General features: G+C 35.9%; 1 protein-coding gene across 2 annotated transcripts in view; it reads left to right on the forward strand.

The window, feature by feature from the left end:
• The window catches only part of SLC7A11 (solute carrier family 7 member 11), a 77,409-nt gene extending 61,750 nt beyond the window's left edge, over positions 1-15,659 (forward strand). For both annotated transcript variants that reach the window (XM_059168662.1, XM_059168664.1), the window contains 2 exons: positions 240-417; positions 11,585-15,659. In XM_059168662.1, coding sequence (XP_059024645.1) covers positions 240-417; positions 11,585-11,652 — 246 coding nt within the window. In that variant the 3' untranslated portion in view covers positions 11,653-15,659. The remainder of the gene's footprint in view (positions 1-239; positions 418-11,584) is intronic.
• The last annotated feature ends 3,497 nt before the right edge of the window (positions 15,660-19,156 follow it).

Genomic DNA, 19,156 nt, shown 5'->3' on the forward strand with positions numbered 1-19,156 from the left:
CCTCAGGTTTTATTCTATTTAAAGATTTATAAAAAATTTAAGGGAGTATGTTTGCTACATTCTCTGTGCCCTATCAAAAGCTGTTGCTGTTAAGGTAAGCTGGGATGGTGCCTGTTACCTGCTCACGTGACCAGTGGGGGATCATCCGATCCTTTGACTGCTGTCCTTCTCTTGAATACATCTTCTGTCTCTGGAACTGTTTGAAGTGATGTTTTTTCTCCCCCTGTGCTGTGTTCCAGGTGCCGCTGTTCATCCCAGCTTTGTTTTCCTTCACGTGTCTCTTCATGGTTGCCCTTTCCCTGTATTCGGACCCATTTAGTACAGGAATTGGCTTCATCATTACTCTGACTGGGGTTCCTGCATACTATCTCTTTATTATATGGGACAAGAAACCCAAGTGGTTTAGAAGAATGTCAGGTAAGACTTTTATACAGTTTCAGGACCATGTTGTAGGAAACCCATCTGTGTGTCCATCCCCTCCCCTCCTTAAAGTCTAAGAATAGAAGTAAGGCAACTGTTAGTTCAAATACATTATTGCCTTTTAATTAGAACTAGGAGATGGAAAGTGGGAAAGATGTTTAGGGTACAGCCACTCAGTCCTTTCAGGATATTTAGTTTGAGCTGCTCTGATCACGTCTGAAGAGAACAGCTTTTTTAGATAGAATTTTATCAACAGTTCTATAAATGACCTAATTGCTTTCCTAAATCCCTTACTACCTATTTATTTTTTGTTTTGGGTTGAACTCAGTTTATTGATTCTATATCATAACATGCTATTTGCTGAGTGATTATGAGACTTGGCACGGAGTGAGACAGAGACCCACAGGGGTCCTAAATATTAGCGTTATGACACAACCCTATTTAATAGGCATGTAAATCACAGAAAGGTCATAAGAACAGCAGGAACGATGAAGAGAAGAATAACAATTCACAATTTATTGGGTGGTTTCCGTGTGTCAGCACAGAATATGACCTTATTTCTTCATTATAACAACCTTCTGAGGTAGCAAAAGTTCTCATCCCCATTTTAGAGATTTTTGAGTTATACCATGGAAGAATTCATGTGAGTTGTTCCAAGTCATGCAGATACTAAGTAGACCAACTAGAATTCAAACTCAGGTAGTGTTTTATTTTATAAAAATCATGCTGGGTACAGTGAGGATGGATTAGAGAGGATCAAGACTGAAAAGACTCGGGATTGGTAGTAATCACAGTGACCCTACACAAGGATGAAGAAGGATCTGAACAGGGACGGTGTTGGCAGGGTCCAAGAGAAAGTGAAAGCTGTTAAAGAAGAAAAACCCAAAGGGCTTGGTGACCAGGTAAGTTGGGGAAAGAGGAAATACAGGATATGAGTAGGTAGAAAGGGTGCCTAGGAGCAGTCTCGGTGGAAAGCCTGCCTCTCTGTCAGGGGCCGTGCTGAGTGCGGCCTTTCACTCACATCAGCTCACCCCATCTGCCACAGTTCCCTGTGTGAGATACTGTTTGTTCTTTCTATACCTGGTGGGAAACCAGGACTCAGAGAGATATAGAATTTATTTTTAAGTGTACAGATTTTAGACCATTGAGCTAGGATTTGAGCCCACATCTGCTGGACTTCAAAGTCCATGCTCTTTCTAAAGTGGGTGCCTGGGAGACAAGAAAGAAGTAAAAAAAAAAAAAAAAGTAGCCAGAAGAACATCTATGTTCTTGCTGGTCAGTTTGGTGAGTTTAGTGAGTTTAGAAAACAACTATTGTTCTTATCTTTTATTTTAATTTGCTTCTTTAAACATAATTAATTTTTAAAAGCCCAGTATGGAGTTCAGGGAGATTTCTGATATTTCTGGTAAAACAGTAAAACTGCTAATAAATAATGTCAGTGTTTATTATTATTTAGTAAAACTAAAAAACAAAAAAACCCCGGAATATGAATATATATCTCTTGACCCTCCAGTGTGTTACCCAAACTCATTTAGAAGTCAGCCATTTAAAATAGACTTTTGCTACTACTCTTCATTAGCTTTTAATTGGTATTTGGTATCTTTAGACCTTATGCTACTATTTATATCTGAATTTTGTTTTCTAGCCAGCAACACTGACTCCCTGAAGAGGTATTACTCTTCTTAGTTGGGCTCCTTAAGGTTAACCCGGGCACACTGCTTGTCTGGCAGGGTATTTAATCTCTATTTCCTTTTAGATCACACTAGTTATCTGTGGAATATTTTTAGTTACATCTTCTCTGTTGCAGGCAATAGATATAGAGGCTTTCCTAAAAAAAAAAAAAAAAAAAAAAAAAAAGAATATAGTTTAACAATAACTATCCTGAGAATTGCTGTCCTCATTACCAGTGTTGGGAACAGATTGGCATTCATCATTTCAAGGTCTGTGTCTGTGTCCTATTTTGGCTAGAGACATTTGAAACCCCTGAGTGCCATGGAGAGCAGGTGAATTGATGAAGAGAGAGCTAGTAGCCTTAGAATTGGATGAGGAGGAGGCAGAGGGTGATGAGAGAGCAGGTTCTGTGCTTTCTCCCTCGTAGTAGGCATTGTGCTCCTCCCATCGGGAGGCCGCCCACTCTAAACATCCTTTCCCAACACTACCATGTACATATTTTTCACCCTTTCTTTGTCAGTGCCTACCAGCTGCCAGTTTTCATACTTGATCCTTCTTTGATGGTTTTCCATGCTTGTGTGATTTTGAAGGTTTTTGTTGCTTTTCCATCTCTAATGATGTTTCAAACATCTCCAAGGACTCCAAATTTAGTATGGCCGTTTGTGAAAGCAGCCGCGATGCAGTAGTCCCATAATAGTTATTTGGATCTCAAAATGCCATTAAGTCTTACCAGGGAGCATGGCAATTCTGCCTTTAAATTGCGAGCCTTGTAACCCTTTATCTTTATAGCCGCCTTGAAAGTGAGTAGCAAAAAACAACAATCCTCCATAATTTTGTTTGATTTTCCTCTTAGGCAGCATTCTTGTAGGAAAATAAAGAAAATTCGTAATATTTATTGCTGCAATAGCAAGTAGTTTCCTCGCCTTTGGCCAAAACAAAACACTCATACATAGACACACGGAACAGCGGAGTCCTGCCCACCACCTTGCCTCTTTTCCCAACTGCCTCCTTGTTAGGAAAAGCTCAGTGTGAACTTGGAGAGCTTCTGTGATTTCATATTAGATTTTTGTTGGTGTTGTTGGGTAACAGTCTCTAGAATTTCTATTATCTTTTTTTTTTCACCCTGATGTATATGAATGCATTAGCCTTCTAAAATGAGAATTGATCAAAACATAACTCACCTAAGGGGCTTTCACAAACAATGTGAAGCAGATGAACAGCCTTCAGAAAATGGTGAAGAGCTGCTTGGTACAGATAGCCAGGCATGTTCAGAACCAAGGATCTGAGATTTTCCTAGATTTGATGAATTTCTCTGGCCACAGGATGCCAGTATTGAACCACGGTTTGTTTGATAGCATTCCTAGGGTGAGGAGAAAATGTGCTCTTAAGGGAATAGTCAGATACACAGAACACAGTTCTCTGCCATCTGTGACAGAGTAGTGAATTTTTCTAGGTATTTATTTATTTACAGAAGCATGAGTTTCTCACCCAAGGAAAATTGGGGCAGATACCCCACTGACATACTCACATGCATGGAGGAAGCTAGACCTGGCAAACTTTGGTGAGGGCTTGCAGTAGGTGTTCGGCTTGGCTGTCTCCCTTTACCAGCCAGACCTTGTCACAGCTGAGATGAGTGGGATGACTGGAAGTCGGTCCCTCTTGCTAAAGCAAGATATGGGGGACAGCTGTGTTTAGGCAGCATCTGTGATGATGAAGAATCGTACTGGGGAGCACCAGCAAAATGGTCATAGTCCATTTTTGTAGACAATGACTTTGCAATTCCAGGGTTCTGAAAGCATATGATGCTAATGGTGTATCATGGGTAACTTAGCTTATGAGAGATTCCGCACTGGAAGCTCCTGAGTGCATCCGACTGGCTCTTCACGAAGTCTGCAGTGCAGTATTTTAATTTTTTATAAACATATATTTTTTATAAACATATATTTTTATCCCCAGGTCTGTGAATCACCAGGTTTACGCAGTGCAGTATTTTAAATTAGTTAAGCTTGCTTACATCTCTTGGGGGCCTAAACCATCTTCATTGTAAAGATCAAAGGAGACCATACACGTGAAAAGGTTTGGAAGCCTTTTTTAAAAAATAGAAAAACAATATACTTACTATTATTTTAACTATGACCTGTGGGGAAGATTGGTTTGGTGCTAATACTTCATAGAGTTACTCAGTTTGGCTGTAGGTCCTGTGCTTGTACCAAGTGTGGTTGGGTAAATCCGATTTTGCAAGGTCAGTTGTTTGAGCTGATTTCAAAAACTACTTTACTACTGAAAAGTAAAGCTAAAAATACTGCAATTACTATTTGTTCTTGTAACTTGCAGTTACTGAAAACATCAAGTGTAGACTCATTGGCTCATTTGTGTTTAAAAGAATAGTATCATAGAGGGATGCCTGGGAATCTCAGTCAATTAAGCGTCTGCCTTCGGCTCAGGTCATGATCCCAGGGTCCTGGATTGAGCCCTGAATGGGCTTCCTGCTCAGCAGGAAGTCTGCTTCCCCCTCTCTCTGCCCCTCCTCCTGCTTGTGCTCTCTCTCTTGCTTTCTCTCTCAAGTAAATAAAAAGTAAATAAAATAGTGTTTATATATATATATATATATATATAAAATATATTATATTATATATATTATGTAGTATCATGGAGGTGATTATTCCCAGTCAAGACGTTTATATGAGCGTGGATGCAGTTGAATAACACATGCACCACATTTCTCCTGGGCAAGCAGGAAGCTTCCACAGAGGCTTATTTGTGTCTGCTGAGTACCACTATCTGACCCCATCGCTGTAGATGACCTGGAAGAAAAAGCTGGTATAGTTCCAACAGCTTACTCAGGGCCAAAATCTGTCACTGTGGCCAAACCTCCATCACAATGAGAATTTTTCAAATCTTGAGATCCCAAGAGAGAACATAGGAAAGTCATAGGAGAGAATGTAATAGGACTGATTGAACGTGGAAGAAGAGAAAGGGTGTGGAGAACTGGAAGACAGAGTCTTTGGTCCCTTATGTGCTGCTGAATAGAAGATCTAAATCAAGCTTGCAAAGAAGAATGTCACACAAGCAAAGCTTCAAGATCTCTAAGTTGCTAACCATTTCCCTGGAGCTGATGTAGTGTTGTGACATGGGTAAGGAAGATATCTAAGAAAGCAAAGGACAGGGGCTCAGAACACAGAAACAGGCATTCAGAAAAGGCTTTTGTTCAGTAGATACATGCATGAATAGTCTCTCACACATACACACTACACACACACACACAAATACTCAAATGTCAGTCATTTTAGAGATTAGTTCAGGGAGGAAGAGATGGAGAGAATATAAACTTAACCCCAATGCTTTGCACTCCAGCATTGCAGATGCCTAAAATCTCCTACTGTTTCAACCTATCAGATAGCCCTGGCTCCTTCTCGTATTACAAGATTCACATATTCCGTACTATTGGTTGATACTTACTTTTCCACCATCTCTTTATCTCAGATAATTTTACCACTTCCCTTTTCTGTAAGCATGGACTTTTATTACTCTTGAGCACTCCCTTGTGTTCCACCTGTATCTCAGTGTAGAGTACGCTGTAATAAATATTCAAGAAAGATTTACATGGAGTTTATCACTTGCTGAGCTCTTGATAATTAATGTGCATTATAAAAATCAGTGTGTGGAGAAAAACAACTTTGGGGGAACACTGTTATAAAGCAACAGATGAAAAATACATCTTCTAGTGATGTGAAATACTGCTTGAAAGGGACCATTACAGATGACAAGTCATGAAAGAGGAGAAACACTGCATGTCTGGATGAGAGACGATATGGGTCTGAAACTGTTAAGAAGATAGGCTCCAGAGGTTCCAGGATCAGTAACATTTTAAGGAGATTCTGTAAGGATTGATTACAAAGATTAGAGATGAACAAGAATGAACTCTGGGAAACTAGCATCACAGAGTTCTAGGGCTGCCAAGACCTTAGAAATGATCCAGCCCACTGGTTTCTATATTTTAGTGTCTAGCAGAATCACGGATTTCTGAGCCCTGCCTTCAGTTTCCGATTTAGTAGGTCTGGGATAGCACTTTGAACAGTTGCCTTTCTGATAACTCAGGCTATGCTCATATTCCTAGTCCAGGGATTACACTTCGAGAACTACTTTCTAGTTCAAGCCCCTTCTTCTTCTCTCAGTTATCTTTTTCATTGAGATATGATTTCCATTATGACATTATATAAGTTTAAGGTGTATTATGTGTTGATTTGATATAGTTGTATATCGCAATATGATTACTATACTAGCATTAGTTAATACCTTTTATAATGTCATTTATTTATAATTTCTTTTTTAGTGTTGAGAATGGTTCAGATTTAGTCCCTTAGCAATTTTTATAATTTATTATATAGTATAGTCACTATGTTGTGCATTATATCTCCATACCTAAGTTTGTACCCTTAAGCAACATCTCCCCAATTTCCTAACCCTCTAGTCCTTGGTAATCATCATTCTACTCTCTATTTTAACAAGTTCATTTTTTGGATTCCATAATGTAAGTGGTATTATATAATATTTGTCTTTGTCTGAGGCATCTCACTTAGCATAATGTTGTTGCAAATGGCAGGATTTCCTTCTTTCCCATGGCTGAATATATTCCATAATCACATCTTCTTCATCCATTTGTCTGTTGATGAACACTTAGCTTGTTTCCGTATCTTGGCTATTGTGAATAATGTTGCGGTTAACCTAGGTGTGAAGATATTCCTTTGAGATACTGACTTCAGCTTCTTAGTACACATAACCAGGAATAGAATTGCTGAATCATAGGTAGTTCAATGTTTACTTTTTTGAGGAACTGCCATTATGTTTTCCGTAATGGTTATAGCAATTCATATTCCCACCAATAGTGTTCACATCCCCACCAATATTTGTTGTCTCTTGTCTTTTTGATAAAAGCCATCCTGCCAGGTGTAATACCACATTATGGTTTTGATTTGTATTTCCCTGGTGATTACTAATGCTAAACGTCTTTTCATATACCTGTTGGTCATTTGTATATAATCTTTGAAAAAATGTCTATTCAAGTTTTTGCTTATTTTTCATTGGGTTATTTTATTTTTTGCTATTAAGTTGTATGAGTTCTTCATGTATTTTGGATAACAGCCCCTTATCAGACATGATTTGTGAATATTTTCTCTCATTCAATAGGTTGTTTTTTTCAATTTGTTGATTGTCTCTTTTGCTGTCCAGAGCTGTCTAGTTTAATATAGTCATACTTGTTTATTTTAGTTTTTATTGACACTGCTCTTGGTGACTTATCCAAGAAATCATTGCCTAGATCAACGTCAAGGATCTTTTCTCCTATGTTTTTTCTAAGAATTTTATGATCTCAGGCCTTACATTTTAATCTTTGATCCACTTTGAGTTCATTTTGTGAATGATGTAAGGTACAGGTACAAGTTAAGGTTTCTTTTGCATGTGGAGATATATATATATATATATTTTTTTCCATTCCTCTATGTGCTTCTTTTTATGCCAGTACCATGCTGTTTTGATTACTGTAGCTCTGTAATATGGCTTGAAATCAAGTATTGTGATGCCTCCAACTTAGTTCTTCTTTCTCAAGATTGCTTTGGTTATTCAGGGTCTTTTGGGGTTCCAAACTAATTTTAGGATAGCTTTTCCTATATCTGTGAAAAACATCATTGGGATTTTGATTGGAATTGTGTTGAATCTGTAGATCATTTGGATATGACCCCATTAGATCTGTGGACATTTTCACAATATTAATTCTTCAAGTTTAGGAACACGAGATATCTTTCCATTTATTTTTATCTTTTCAATCTCTTTTATCAATGTCTTACAACTGTCAGAATACATATCTTTCAACTCCTTGGTTAAATTTATTCCTAAGTGTTTGATTGTTTTCAATGCTATTGTAAATGGAATTGCTTTCGTACTTTCTCTTTCAGATAATTTATTGTTACTCTATAGAAATACAATTGATTTGTATATGTTGATTTTGTATCCTGCAATTTTACTGAATTCATGTTAATAGTTAAAATAGTTTTTATCTAGTTGAGTTTTTAGGGTTTTCTGTATATGAGATCACCCATCTGTAGGGTTTTCTGTATTTGAGATCATTTTACTTCCTTCCTTCTGATATGAGTGCCATTTATTTCTTTTTCTTGTTTAATTGATCTGGCTAGGACTTCCAGTAATGTTTAATGCATCCTTACATCCCAGAGATAAATCCCACTTGACTATAAGTATTTGATCCTTCTATTGTGTTGCTGAATTTTACTTGCTAATATTTTTGAGAATTTTTACATCTATATTCATTAGGAATATTGGTCTATGATTTTTTTTTAATAATGTCTTTGTCTGACTTTGGTGTCAGCATAATGCTGACCTCATAAAATGAGTTTGGGAGTTTTTCTTCGTTTAGAATTTTTTGGAACAGTTTGAGAAGGATTAGTGTTAATATTTCCTTGCAGGTTTGCTAGAATTACCAGCACAAACTATTTATTCCTAGGCTTTTCTGTGTTGGGAGGTTTTTTTTATTACTGATTGAATCTCCTTACTTGGTATTGGTTTATTTAGATTTTCTATTTCTTCTTGATTTAATCTTGGGAGAACATATGTTTCGAGGATTTAGCTAGTTATTCTAGGTTATTCAGTTTGTTGGTATATAAGTGTTCATAGAAGTCTCTCATAATCCTTTGTATTTCTGTGGTATCAATTGTAATGTTTTCTTTCTTTTTTCTTTCTTTCTTTCTTTCTTTCTTTCTTTCTTTCTTTCTCTCCTTTTCTTTCTTTCTGAGAGGGGGACAGATGGAGAGAAAGGGGTAGTGAAGGGGCAGAAGGAGAAAGAGAAAGAGAATCTTAAGTAGGCTACATGCCCAGTGTGAAGTCCAATGCAGGGCTCCATCTCATGACCATGAGATCAAGACCCTAGCTGAAATTGGGTCAGATGCTTAACTACCACCCAAACACCCCTCCTCTTTCTTTTTGATTTTATTTTTTGAATCCTCTTCTTAGTTAATCTAGATAAAGTTTTATCTTTTCAAATAATCAGTTCTTAATTTCCTTGATCTTTTTTGCTGTTTTTCTGTCTCTATTTCATTTATTTCTTCTCTGATCAACACGAGAGTATTTTGAATTTGACTATAGATTCATCCTCACCAGTGAATTTTCTACTTTCGTATATTTTCATTTACTATACATATGGTTGAAGAACTCTCTTTAGCATTTCTTATAGGCAGGTCCATTGGCTATAAATTCCCTCAGCTTTTGTTTGTCTGGGAAAATATTTATCTCTTTTTTGTTTCCGAATGACAGCCTTTCTGGATGAAGTATTCTTGATTGATGCAGCTTTTTTTTTTTTTTTTTTTTTCCCTTTGAGTCCTTTGACTATATAATCCCATTCTCTCCTGGCCTGCAAATTTTCTGCTGAGAAATCTGCTGATAGCCTTACTGGGATATTTATGCCCATGGGAGGAAGCTCTAGTTAAGGAGTCCCTCCTTGGCACCTGGTCAGTCATACTAACCCTCAGAGCCCTCAGAGCAGTATTGGACCTGCCATCCTAGGATCAGATTTATATGAAACCATCACAGTGCCTGGATCCTGGGGCATAGGTGTGCTTTCTGTGGCTCTGACACTAATGTCTGGAGTGTGAGAATATGCAGATACCCCATGTAACTGGTACCTGGGTCTCAAAGACTCGCCACTATGACTCATCCTGGTAGGAAGGAATGCAGCAGTGGCAAGTGTCCTGGAATAACAAGATGTGATGGTAGCATAGCCTAAGGATGTGGGTGAAAGCCTCAATTCTGGCACCAGGACACTTACAAAATAGCAAAAGCACAACTCTGGTAGTGGTCTTTTTAAGGTACATGTGGGGACCCAGGGATCTGGCCACAAAACAGTAGCAGCACTGACCTGGCAATGACATTTCAGAGCTGCAACCCAGGACCTGGAGGGTAGGGTCAAGGGCAGTAGTAGCCTTGTCCCAGCAATCATGGGTCGAACCCCAACTTGAAACTTGAGAGGTGGGGCCCAGGGTAGTGTCAGTGCCCATAGCAATGAAGAATCAGAACTGTGACCTAGAACCCACAGGACAGAAATCAGGGCAGCAAGAGTCCATTTCAGGAATGACAGCTCAGAGTCTTGAGCTGAGATGGGGGTTCTTAGAGCAGCACAGTTCTGATAATAGTAGGCAAAGTATGACTCAGGACATACTAAGTGAGTGACATTTAGGGTAGTGGCAATGCCCCTGGCAATGATAAGTCTGAGCGGGGACCTAGAACCCAGGGGAGGATTCAGGACAGTAACAGAAGTCTCAGTAATTATGGTTCAGAGTCTTGTTGGAGGAGGGCTCAGGGTGACAGTAGCACAGTCCCAAAAATGACAGCCAAAGAGTAACTTGGGATCCTGAGGGCAGGGCTCAAGTGAGGAGAGGTTGCCTCAGTAATTATGGGACAAAGCCCCAGTCTGGGGCTGGAGTGGGCAAAGAATAGTAGTATCTCCAGTCTTGTATAAGTGATGTGCTATGGCACCCAGTCCTTGAGAATGGTCACATCAACAACCAAGACCCAGCAACAGCCCCAGCTTCTGGGACCAGATGCAGAGTGGGGGCACTCCAGGCTACTCCATCGTCTGGGCCCAGTGTCATTGAGGAGGACCGTGGAAGACCTTTGTAGCAAAAGCTGCATACATCCACAACACTGAGGCTTTCTGGAGTTCTCCAGCTTCTGACTGAGGGATGGAGTGATGGAGGCAAAATTCTTTCTTTACTTTTCTGGGCAGACATCCTCAATGTTTTAGCTCTGTCAGACTTTTGCCCCCTTTTCTTTGTTGTTTAGAATTTCCCTGATCTGTTATCTTCAGTTTATATCTGTTTATTTATTGTTCTTGGTGTATTTTTTGGTTCCCTTGTCTTTTCATTTTTGTTTTGTTTTGTTTTGTGGGGAGGCAAGTGTTGGGACCTCCTAGCCCTCTATCTTGCTGATGGCACTCCCAAGTCCCTCATTCTGCAGATGAGGAAATAAGGCCTTGGGACATAATGTGTTTTACTCAGTGATATGTGACAAGTTTAAGGCCAGACATTATAGTATGAGTCTTTTGATTTTTCTGAGGAATTGTTTATAATCTCATAGGTACTAAAATAATAAACTAATTTCAAAGGGAATAAGAAGTGTATTTTTAAAATTTATTTATCTTGGTTCTATTGCCTTGAAATATTTTCAGCCTCCTGGTTTATGAATAGAAGTTCTTATTTGAATACAAAATATTAATGTATTCTTGCTGAGAAGCCATCATGGGAAGTTACAGTAGTGACAAATAATTAATTGAGCATGATGAGATTCTAATGAAGTAAACAGTTCTTGAAAGTGCTCTATGAAATAGACGGTTATGTGTTTTCAGTATTCAACCCCCAATAATTCACATTTTGCTGTTTTTACGCATTTCTTAGTTCTGTGCATGTTTAATTTATTTTTTATTTCTTTGTAGATGGAATAACAAGAACATTGCAAATAATACTGGAAGTTGTACCAGAAGAAGATTGTCGTAAATTATGAATTAATGCATCTGAAATATTGGCAATCTATTCTTGGCCTTGTGTCTGCCCAGAGGGCTGAAACAAAATGTGCATCTTCAGGCATTTTATGAAAATCCAGAGGATTGCAAATTTGGTGATGGACTAAAGGAATCAGTTGTTGCTATTCATATCTTTTAATGTGTTTAAGCTGGTTTCTAAGAAATTTAGTTATAACTCCAGGTAGTTACTGAAATCAGATGTGTTATGCAAGTATTCAATGAGTTCACATGATTTTGGAAGTTCTGATACCTACATGAAGTGAGAGGAAAAAGACTACCGAGTGAACAATTCCTTTAGTGATCTTTATAACATATCTCATCATGAACACTGAGATGTTTTCTGTGTATATGGCTTTTATAGAAATAATTTTTATACACTGTAGATGACTATACTGTGAAAAGTGTTTTCTGCTCTTCTGGGGGGAAAATTGTACATCATCATTCTGAACTGAGGAAAGAAAGAAATACATTTTATGTTGGCATTGCATTGCTTCCTCTTAGACACCAACTTAGATATCACTCATCTTTTACTGCATTACACCTAGAGCATTCTGAACAAATGACAGAGAGAAAATGCCTAATTTTAATGAATACATTAAAGAAGAGCTTCCAGGGGCTATTGTTCATGAGAAAAATCCAGGAATTTTGTATAAAAATTCCGATAATTGATTATGTTAAGATTTTTTTTTTTCTCTTTATCAGGAAAACCCACTTTGTTTTCATGGCAGCCTACTTGATCATGAAAGAATGTAACATCTTTCTTAGAGAAAGCAATAGTCAATTTGTTATTAAAGCCTCTTAAGCACAATCATTTGTTTCCCTAATAACTTACCCCTTGATAATATAGCTAAATATATGCATTTTTAAATCTTCAAATTACAATTTCCTTATAAGACAGAAATCAACAAGAAAGAGAATACCCAAAATATTATGCCCAACCCTATAATCATATCTATTTGCAGTGTTAGTGATTATGAACAGTTTTTAATCTCATAGCTATTTTTACATGGTAATAAATTTTGACAGTTTGTACATTTCCTTTATATATTTTATATTCTGTTAAAATAGCTCTTCGGATGAAACTGTCCAGATTAATTAGGAAAAGGCATATATTTACATAAAAATTGAGGAAGAAATGTCACTGCTAAATAAGATTTACAACTGATGTTTCTAAAAATTTTCCACTTCTTTATCTTAACTTTGTCAGTTATTTCCTCACCTTAATTATCATTCAGCTTGCAAAAGAGATAACTGATAACAAATTCACTAAAAGTAGGAGAAATGTGTGTATGTATTCGACAGGTGTTTTTATGCTATGTTTAGAAAATATTGTGGAATTTTCAAATAGGGTAATATAATGATGGAATGTGTAAACCATTATTTACATACATCTAAGATCAAATAGTCATCCCAGAGTATGTTTCATCCTCTAATTTTAAAAGTAACAATTTTTGAAAGAACTACACTGATTAAAATCATTGAGCTGATACAGAGTTCATAGAAAATTGACCAAAGCAGAAATGATGATTTATAATTTGAGGCAATTCCAAGTCACCAATTTCAGTTTTTGCTCTTGATAACATTTAATACACATCCAAGATTGACATTATTTTCAGCCAAACCTGGTGTTTGGGTCTTTAAGTAAATTCATAAAAATTCCTTCCCTTTTCTCTTACCATCTGGTTTTCAAATTTGATCTGTAGCCTCTGCTTCTTATATCCATTTGTCTGTATCTCTTGCCACTCTGTTGCTGAGGTAGAAATTGGTTGTGTTTACATTCCTTTTTTTTTTTTTTAACCGTCTAAGCCCATGTAATGTAAACCAGAAAACTCTTCTTAAGGGTTTTTATGGGGTTTGTTTGTTTTTTGGTTGTTTGTTTTGTCTAATGAAAAAAAGAATAGTAAGATCACATGGAGAGGTTTACATAGCTCTTGATTATTCCTGAGAATTATGTGTTTAAAACCACAGTGACAGATAGGTCTCATTTTATTTTGTTATTTTTTGTTTTAATTTCTTTTCAAATATAACATCATAAGAGCTAACTAGCATGCATTTCATTATTTTTCCCATCATTTAAAAAAATGATTTTTGCATTGTTAAATTTCTAATGCTACTATAATTTTTAACCCGACAGAGAGTAAGTCGGTCAGGAACTTTTTTTGTTTTAAAGATTTTATTTATTTATTTGACAGAGAGAGAGATCACAAGTAGGCAGAGAGATAGGCAAAGAGAGGGAGGCAGGCTCCCCACTGAGCAGAGAGCCCAATGAGGGGCTTGATCCCAGGACCCTGAGATCATGACCTGAGCTGAAGGCAGAGGCTTTAACCCACTGAGCCACCCAGGCACCCCAGTCAGTAATATTTTTAAAAGTAATAAAGACTAAGTTGTACTTCAATTTATTTTTAGGATACACCATGAAAAGATGCAGGGTTTCAATAATCTGGAAATCGATATTTATAATTTTTATTCAGATAATATCAAATCAACTCTATTTGAAAACTCTCCCGAACATAAATATGTATAATATATATATACCATATATATATATATATATATACCATTACATTATACCCTTACCATTGTGGATATTCAAATGTTTATATACATATTATGAGTTTATTATAACACAAAAAGTAAAAGTGGCCAATACTGTTTAAGACAACAAATATACTATTTTCAAATGTACTACTTTTTGGGTAACATGGAGTCTCAAGTATTTAATTATGAATTAAACGGATTTAGTAAAGACTTCCAAAGCTAAAACAATTTGATTAAAAAAATGGACTGATTCTCCTTATGCAATTACAAATATTTCAGTAAATGTTTTTTGACTCACTTTTAAAAATGTTAGATTATTTTCCTCAGATTTTTCTTTGGTCAGTTGAGGAAAATTGGACTATTATAAATGTTTAGGTCGGCTGGAAATAGACCTTGTTCTTGTCTTTCTTCGAGAGATTAAATAAAGATTTGTCTTAGAAAAGATGGCGGACTCCAGTACCCAACATAAATGTTAGGTGTGTGCACCCACAATATACATGTGTGCTTATACTGTATTCTTTCCCATCTCTGCTGGGACAAAAGTAGGATAGATTATTAGGTTACATTAGCAATGCATAGCAGTTTCTCTAACACTAAAATAGGTATGTCGAAACAAATTTCTGTATTATTTTATGTGTCTGGTGAAAATGTTTCCCCAGTGCTATTTGGTATATTAACAGACAGTTAACCCAAGTATAATTACTTAACTCAACATAATTTTTATGAACCGTAATCAGTCTTCAGGAAACTCATTATTTTACCTCTATTTGTAGATGAATGTAATACCAACCAAGAAAGAGGGCATCTTTGACCTATAGAAGATTTCTTATAATTGAGGTATAGGTTATGAGAATATAGAATACTGAAGGCCTGAGTAGCAGGAAATGAAAGATAGCATGTGACTGGAAGTAATGATATTTCAATGTAACTTATTATGCCGCATGATCAGAGAAGTATTAAAAATTAATTGTCTGTAGTACGTAAGTGGATATCCCAAGTAACTAATGGAATGTGGCTTCAGTGCCCCTCACTTAGACATGTCCCTTCCTAATGTTGTATTTGGAAATTTATATGAATTTTTTTGAAGAAGATCAGAATTGTATACATTTCTGGCCCTACAAAATCTGCATCTGTCCCTGTGAGTATAGTAAAATAACTTCCATTACTTTTTCTAGTAGAAATAAACACAGGCCATTTATAGAATATATCTTTAAATAATAAAGTTTTGAGTTAATTGAAGTATCTATGTATAATTTTACATGGCTCTCATGTATTTTTATATTTTGCGATATATAAGGAGAGTGTTCACTTTTGATGTATTTTATGATTCAGTTCTGAGTGACAGAAAAGCAACAAATAGGGTTTTAATTGTAATTATTTTTCTTAGGAAAGAAATATAGTGAGATTTGGAATTTGAATGCAGATGAGTAAAAGATTGATTTTACTTAAATGTAATCTTGCTTCATTTTACCCAACATGATATGCTGTATGTTGGTGCTGATAATGTTTACAGAGTCACATTTTACTTTGTTAACAATTTTAGCAATTCAAAGTCAGGAATTAAAGTATGACATTGTGTAACGGGCAAGAAACTTGTGGCGGATATATAGGTAATGAGACATCTTGACAGCTTCTGTTTACATAATTTATATGTAAGGTAAAAATTTATTACCTATAAGTGTATTTTAGGTTAATTTTCTCATAAACAGTATTTTAAATGTATCTCAATATATATAATACCTCAAAGTAAACTCTAGGTAGTTTTAATACTGTTTTTAAAAAGTTACCTTAACAGCTAAATTTTGAAGATAATCCTTAGTTCTTTTTGTTGCATTTTCAAATTAGTTGGTGTCTAAAATGAATGCTTGGTCTATTTTCAGATTCACAACAAATTCACAAAGGTGTAAATCCCAGTCTCACAGAAAGTTCACCAGGTCTCCATGTTGTGAGATATTGTCTATCTTTACAACCTCCTAAGGATATTAGCTTGATCTATTTGAACCATTTCTGTTTTTTCTTTTAAATGAATCCATAATTTCCTTTGTTTTATTTGTCATATTTTGACATGATAGCCTCGAGATGGGAGTGAGTCTTAATTTGAACTTACACAATGACCCTAGATATCCTTAGTGTGAAACTGCCCCTTGGTTTATTTCCTTGAGAGTCCTCACCTCTTTTGTCTTTGTTACCATTGGCTTTAAAATATCAGTGGGAGATGGTTATCTCAATAGTTATCTATTACATGTGTATACTTCAAGTACTTGGATCAAGGGTGCATTTATGGTATCAGTAACAGCATTAACAGTTGTACAGAGAAAAATTCTCTCAAGAAAACTGTGGAGTAGTAGGCATCTGAGAGCCATGCAGATGGACACAATGGTTTGAAAATGAATATACTTGTTCTTCGCTCCACCTATACACTACTGACTTTTTTTTTAAGTATGACTTTCAAGCACATTAATTTATTGGTTAGAAGACTTGTTTGCTGAGTTCTTCCTCTTGAAGTCTTTAAAGGTCATGCTAAAGCTACAGAAACAAACAAAAAGACTGAATCACAGTTATGTCTTTTGCAGAAGGGATTGTATTGTGAGCACCTTGGGTGACAGTGTACTTTGCACAAAATCTTATAGGAAAACTTATTAGGCCTTTGGGTGTTACATGTGTATAACTGGTTGGGTTGGGAGGGATTTGACTTAGATGATGATTGTGAAAGATAGACCTCACTTACTCCTACTAGTTAGATGGCTAACATGTTCAGTACATGCTCGGAAGCTCATTTGTATCAGACCTGGAGGCAATGCAATGTGGTTCCTTGTTTTTTATTTGAACTGTCTTATTTCGAAAGATTTTGGAATAATTTTTTTCCCTAGAATTTCTCCTTCATTCAAAATTTTCATTTACTGGCTAATGTAATATAAAGAAAATTATCTTAAAGTAAAATAATACTTTGGGGAAATAAAACAGATTGTTCCAAATGAATGTATGTGCTTTTAACAGAATAGGAGTAATCTACATTAAACTACTGTTGTTTTAAGGATTTCATACACTACCATATAGCACTTTTTAATTACTCTGAAAGCAAAAAAAAACAAAAAAAAAAGACCCCCATATATATCTATATATCTATGGTTATCACATAAACCACAAGAATCCTCCAAAAATTTTAAGTAGTCTTGGATTTTTTTTAAATCCTCTCCTTGAAGAAATTTTTTACTTAATAGTTTTCATTGTGGATAGTATTTCCAATGCTATAAATCTGGAACTAAACTGTTGATACTTAAATGTTGAAAACCAGGTTCTTCTTTTGACATTATCCATGAACAGAGAGGGATATATGACTTTGCTTTTTCAGGATATTTGAGGCCAATGTTATTTTAAACACAAGCATGAGCCTAGTGTTTCTATTTCTTTTTAGATGTGTTGCAATGTAATAGTAATGAGTTTTCAGTGGTACCCCTCAACGTTTTGAAAACTGTGGAAACATAAGTGCTAGATGTGTTAGGAGTTCATTGTTTGGTACCATGAAATATAGTCTTCTCTCTGTGCCAAATTGGTGAACAAACATGTAGTTGTGTTTTATTAATATTAAATGTTAGCTACCTGTGTTTTTATAATAAGCACAAGTCAGAAAAAAGCAAGACAAATGGTGTCTTGCATTGAATGCTTGACAAACTTTATTTGTCCTACTTTTCTGACAAATATTTGATTCCAGATTTCATAGAGTTTTTTTTGTTTGTTTGTTTTAATGTATTGTAGGATGGATTAGGTGGTAGTGTTGCACTGGTAGAGATGGCATTTAGTTATTGACTCAGAATTCATGTCATGATGAATTTTTTGTGTCTTCTTATTGTATGTATATCTGTATTTACTTTATATAAAAATGGATTTAGTGAGCTTTGTGCTAAATCTGCCTAGTAACAGTGACTTCTTTTTCAATTATCAAGGGATAGAAAATACGTGTGTTGGTATGTTCATATTAACATATTATTAGGTACTGTATATGAATGTGTTTAAATGCTTCTGACATTATATATGGCAAGCATCAATAATTTGCACCCACGGAATCAGGTTAGACCAGTGGAAAAAGTGATAGTCAAAATCCTCTGGAGGATTGTGCTGACAGCCATCTTTTTGATGTATATTTCAATTGTAATTTATAGACCAGCTCTAACCCCTAACATGAATCTGGAATGCATTTGTCATGACCTTGTACCATTCCCCTAACTGAGGGGTGGGGGTATAGCATTTGGCCTGGTCATCTAAAATACAAGAACAGAACAATCCATTTGGGGAAGAATGAGCCTCAGTATCCTAAATGGTCCTCCTCTATGGTGGGGTTTCTTCACTCTGACAGTATGATGATAAAACTTGGTAAAGGGGTCTGTATGTATTTAGTGCAAATTTTACACGATGTTTTATATTGATAAATGCTTAAATAGCAAAATCCCTTTTCTGTGTCTACATTCCAACCATATTAGGAGTACTGATTTATTTAGATATTGAACTATGAAACTATAAATGGCACAAAGGGACTTTCATGTGTGGATTGTGTTGTGTTTCTTAAGGTTCTCTGGCACTGATGCCTATACCATCATGAGATATGTGAAAAAAAATGGATTTTTGTACAATTTAATGATTTCCCTCTGGGGAGAGTTCTGGTGCAGCAATTACACTGCCAGATGGTGTTTATGGGCTATTTGTGTGAGTGGTAAGATACTATGAAATAAGAGTGCTTTCATCTGATGGAAAGTCTTGACACGTGTGTTTTTGTATGGAATAAATTTTGGTGCAATATGATGTAACTCCGTTTTGCAATGAATTTAATTTCATTTGTATTATGTATCTGTATACCCATCATGCTTCTAGTTGCTTCAACCCTTGTATATGTATTTTTGTCCGTATTTTTTACTTGAAAATATTTTAAATGGAAATGAAATAAACATTTGA

Source organism: Mustela lutreola, chromosome 1, assembly GCF_030435805.1.
Source record: "Mustela lutreola isolate mMusLut2 chromosome 1, mMusLut2.pri, whole genome shotgun sequence".
Lineage (NCBI taxonomy): Eukaryota > Metazoa > Chordata > Mammalia > Carnivora > Mustelidae > Mustela > Mustela lutreola.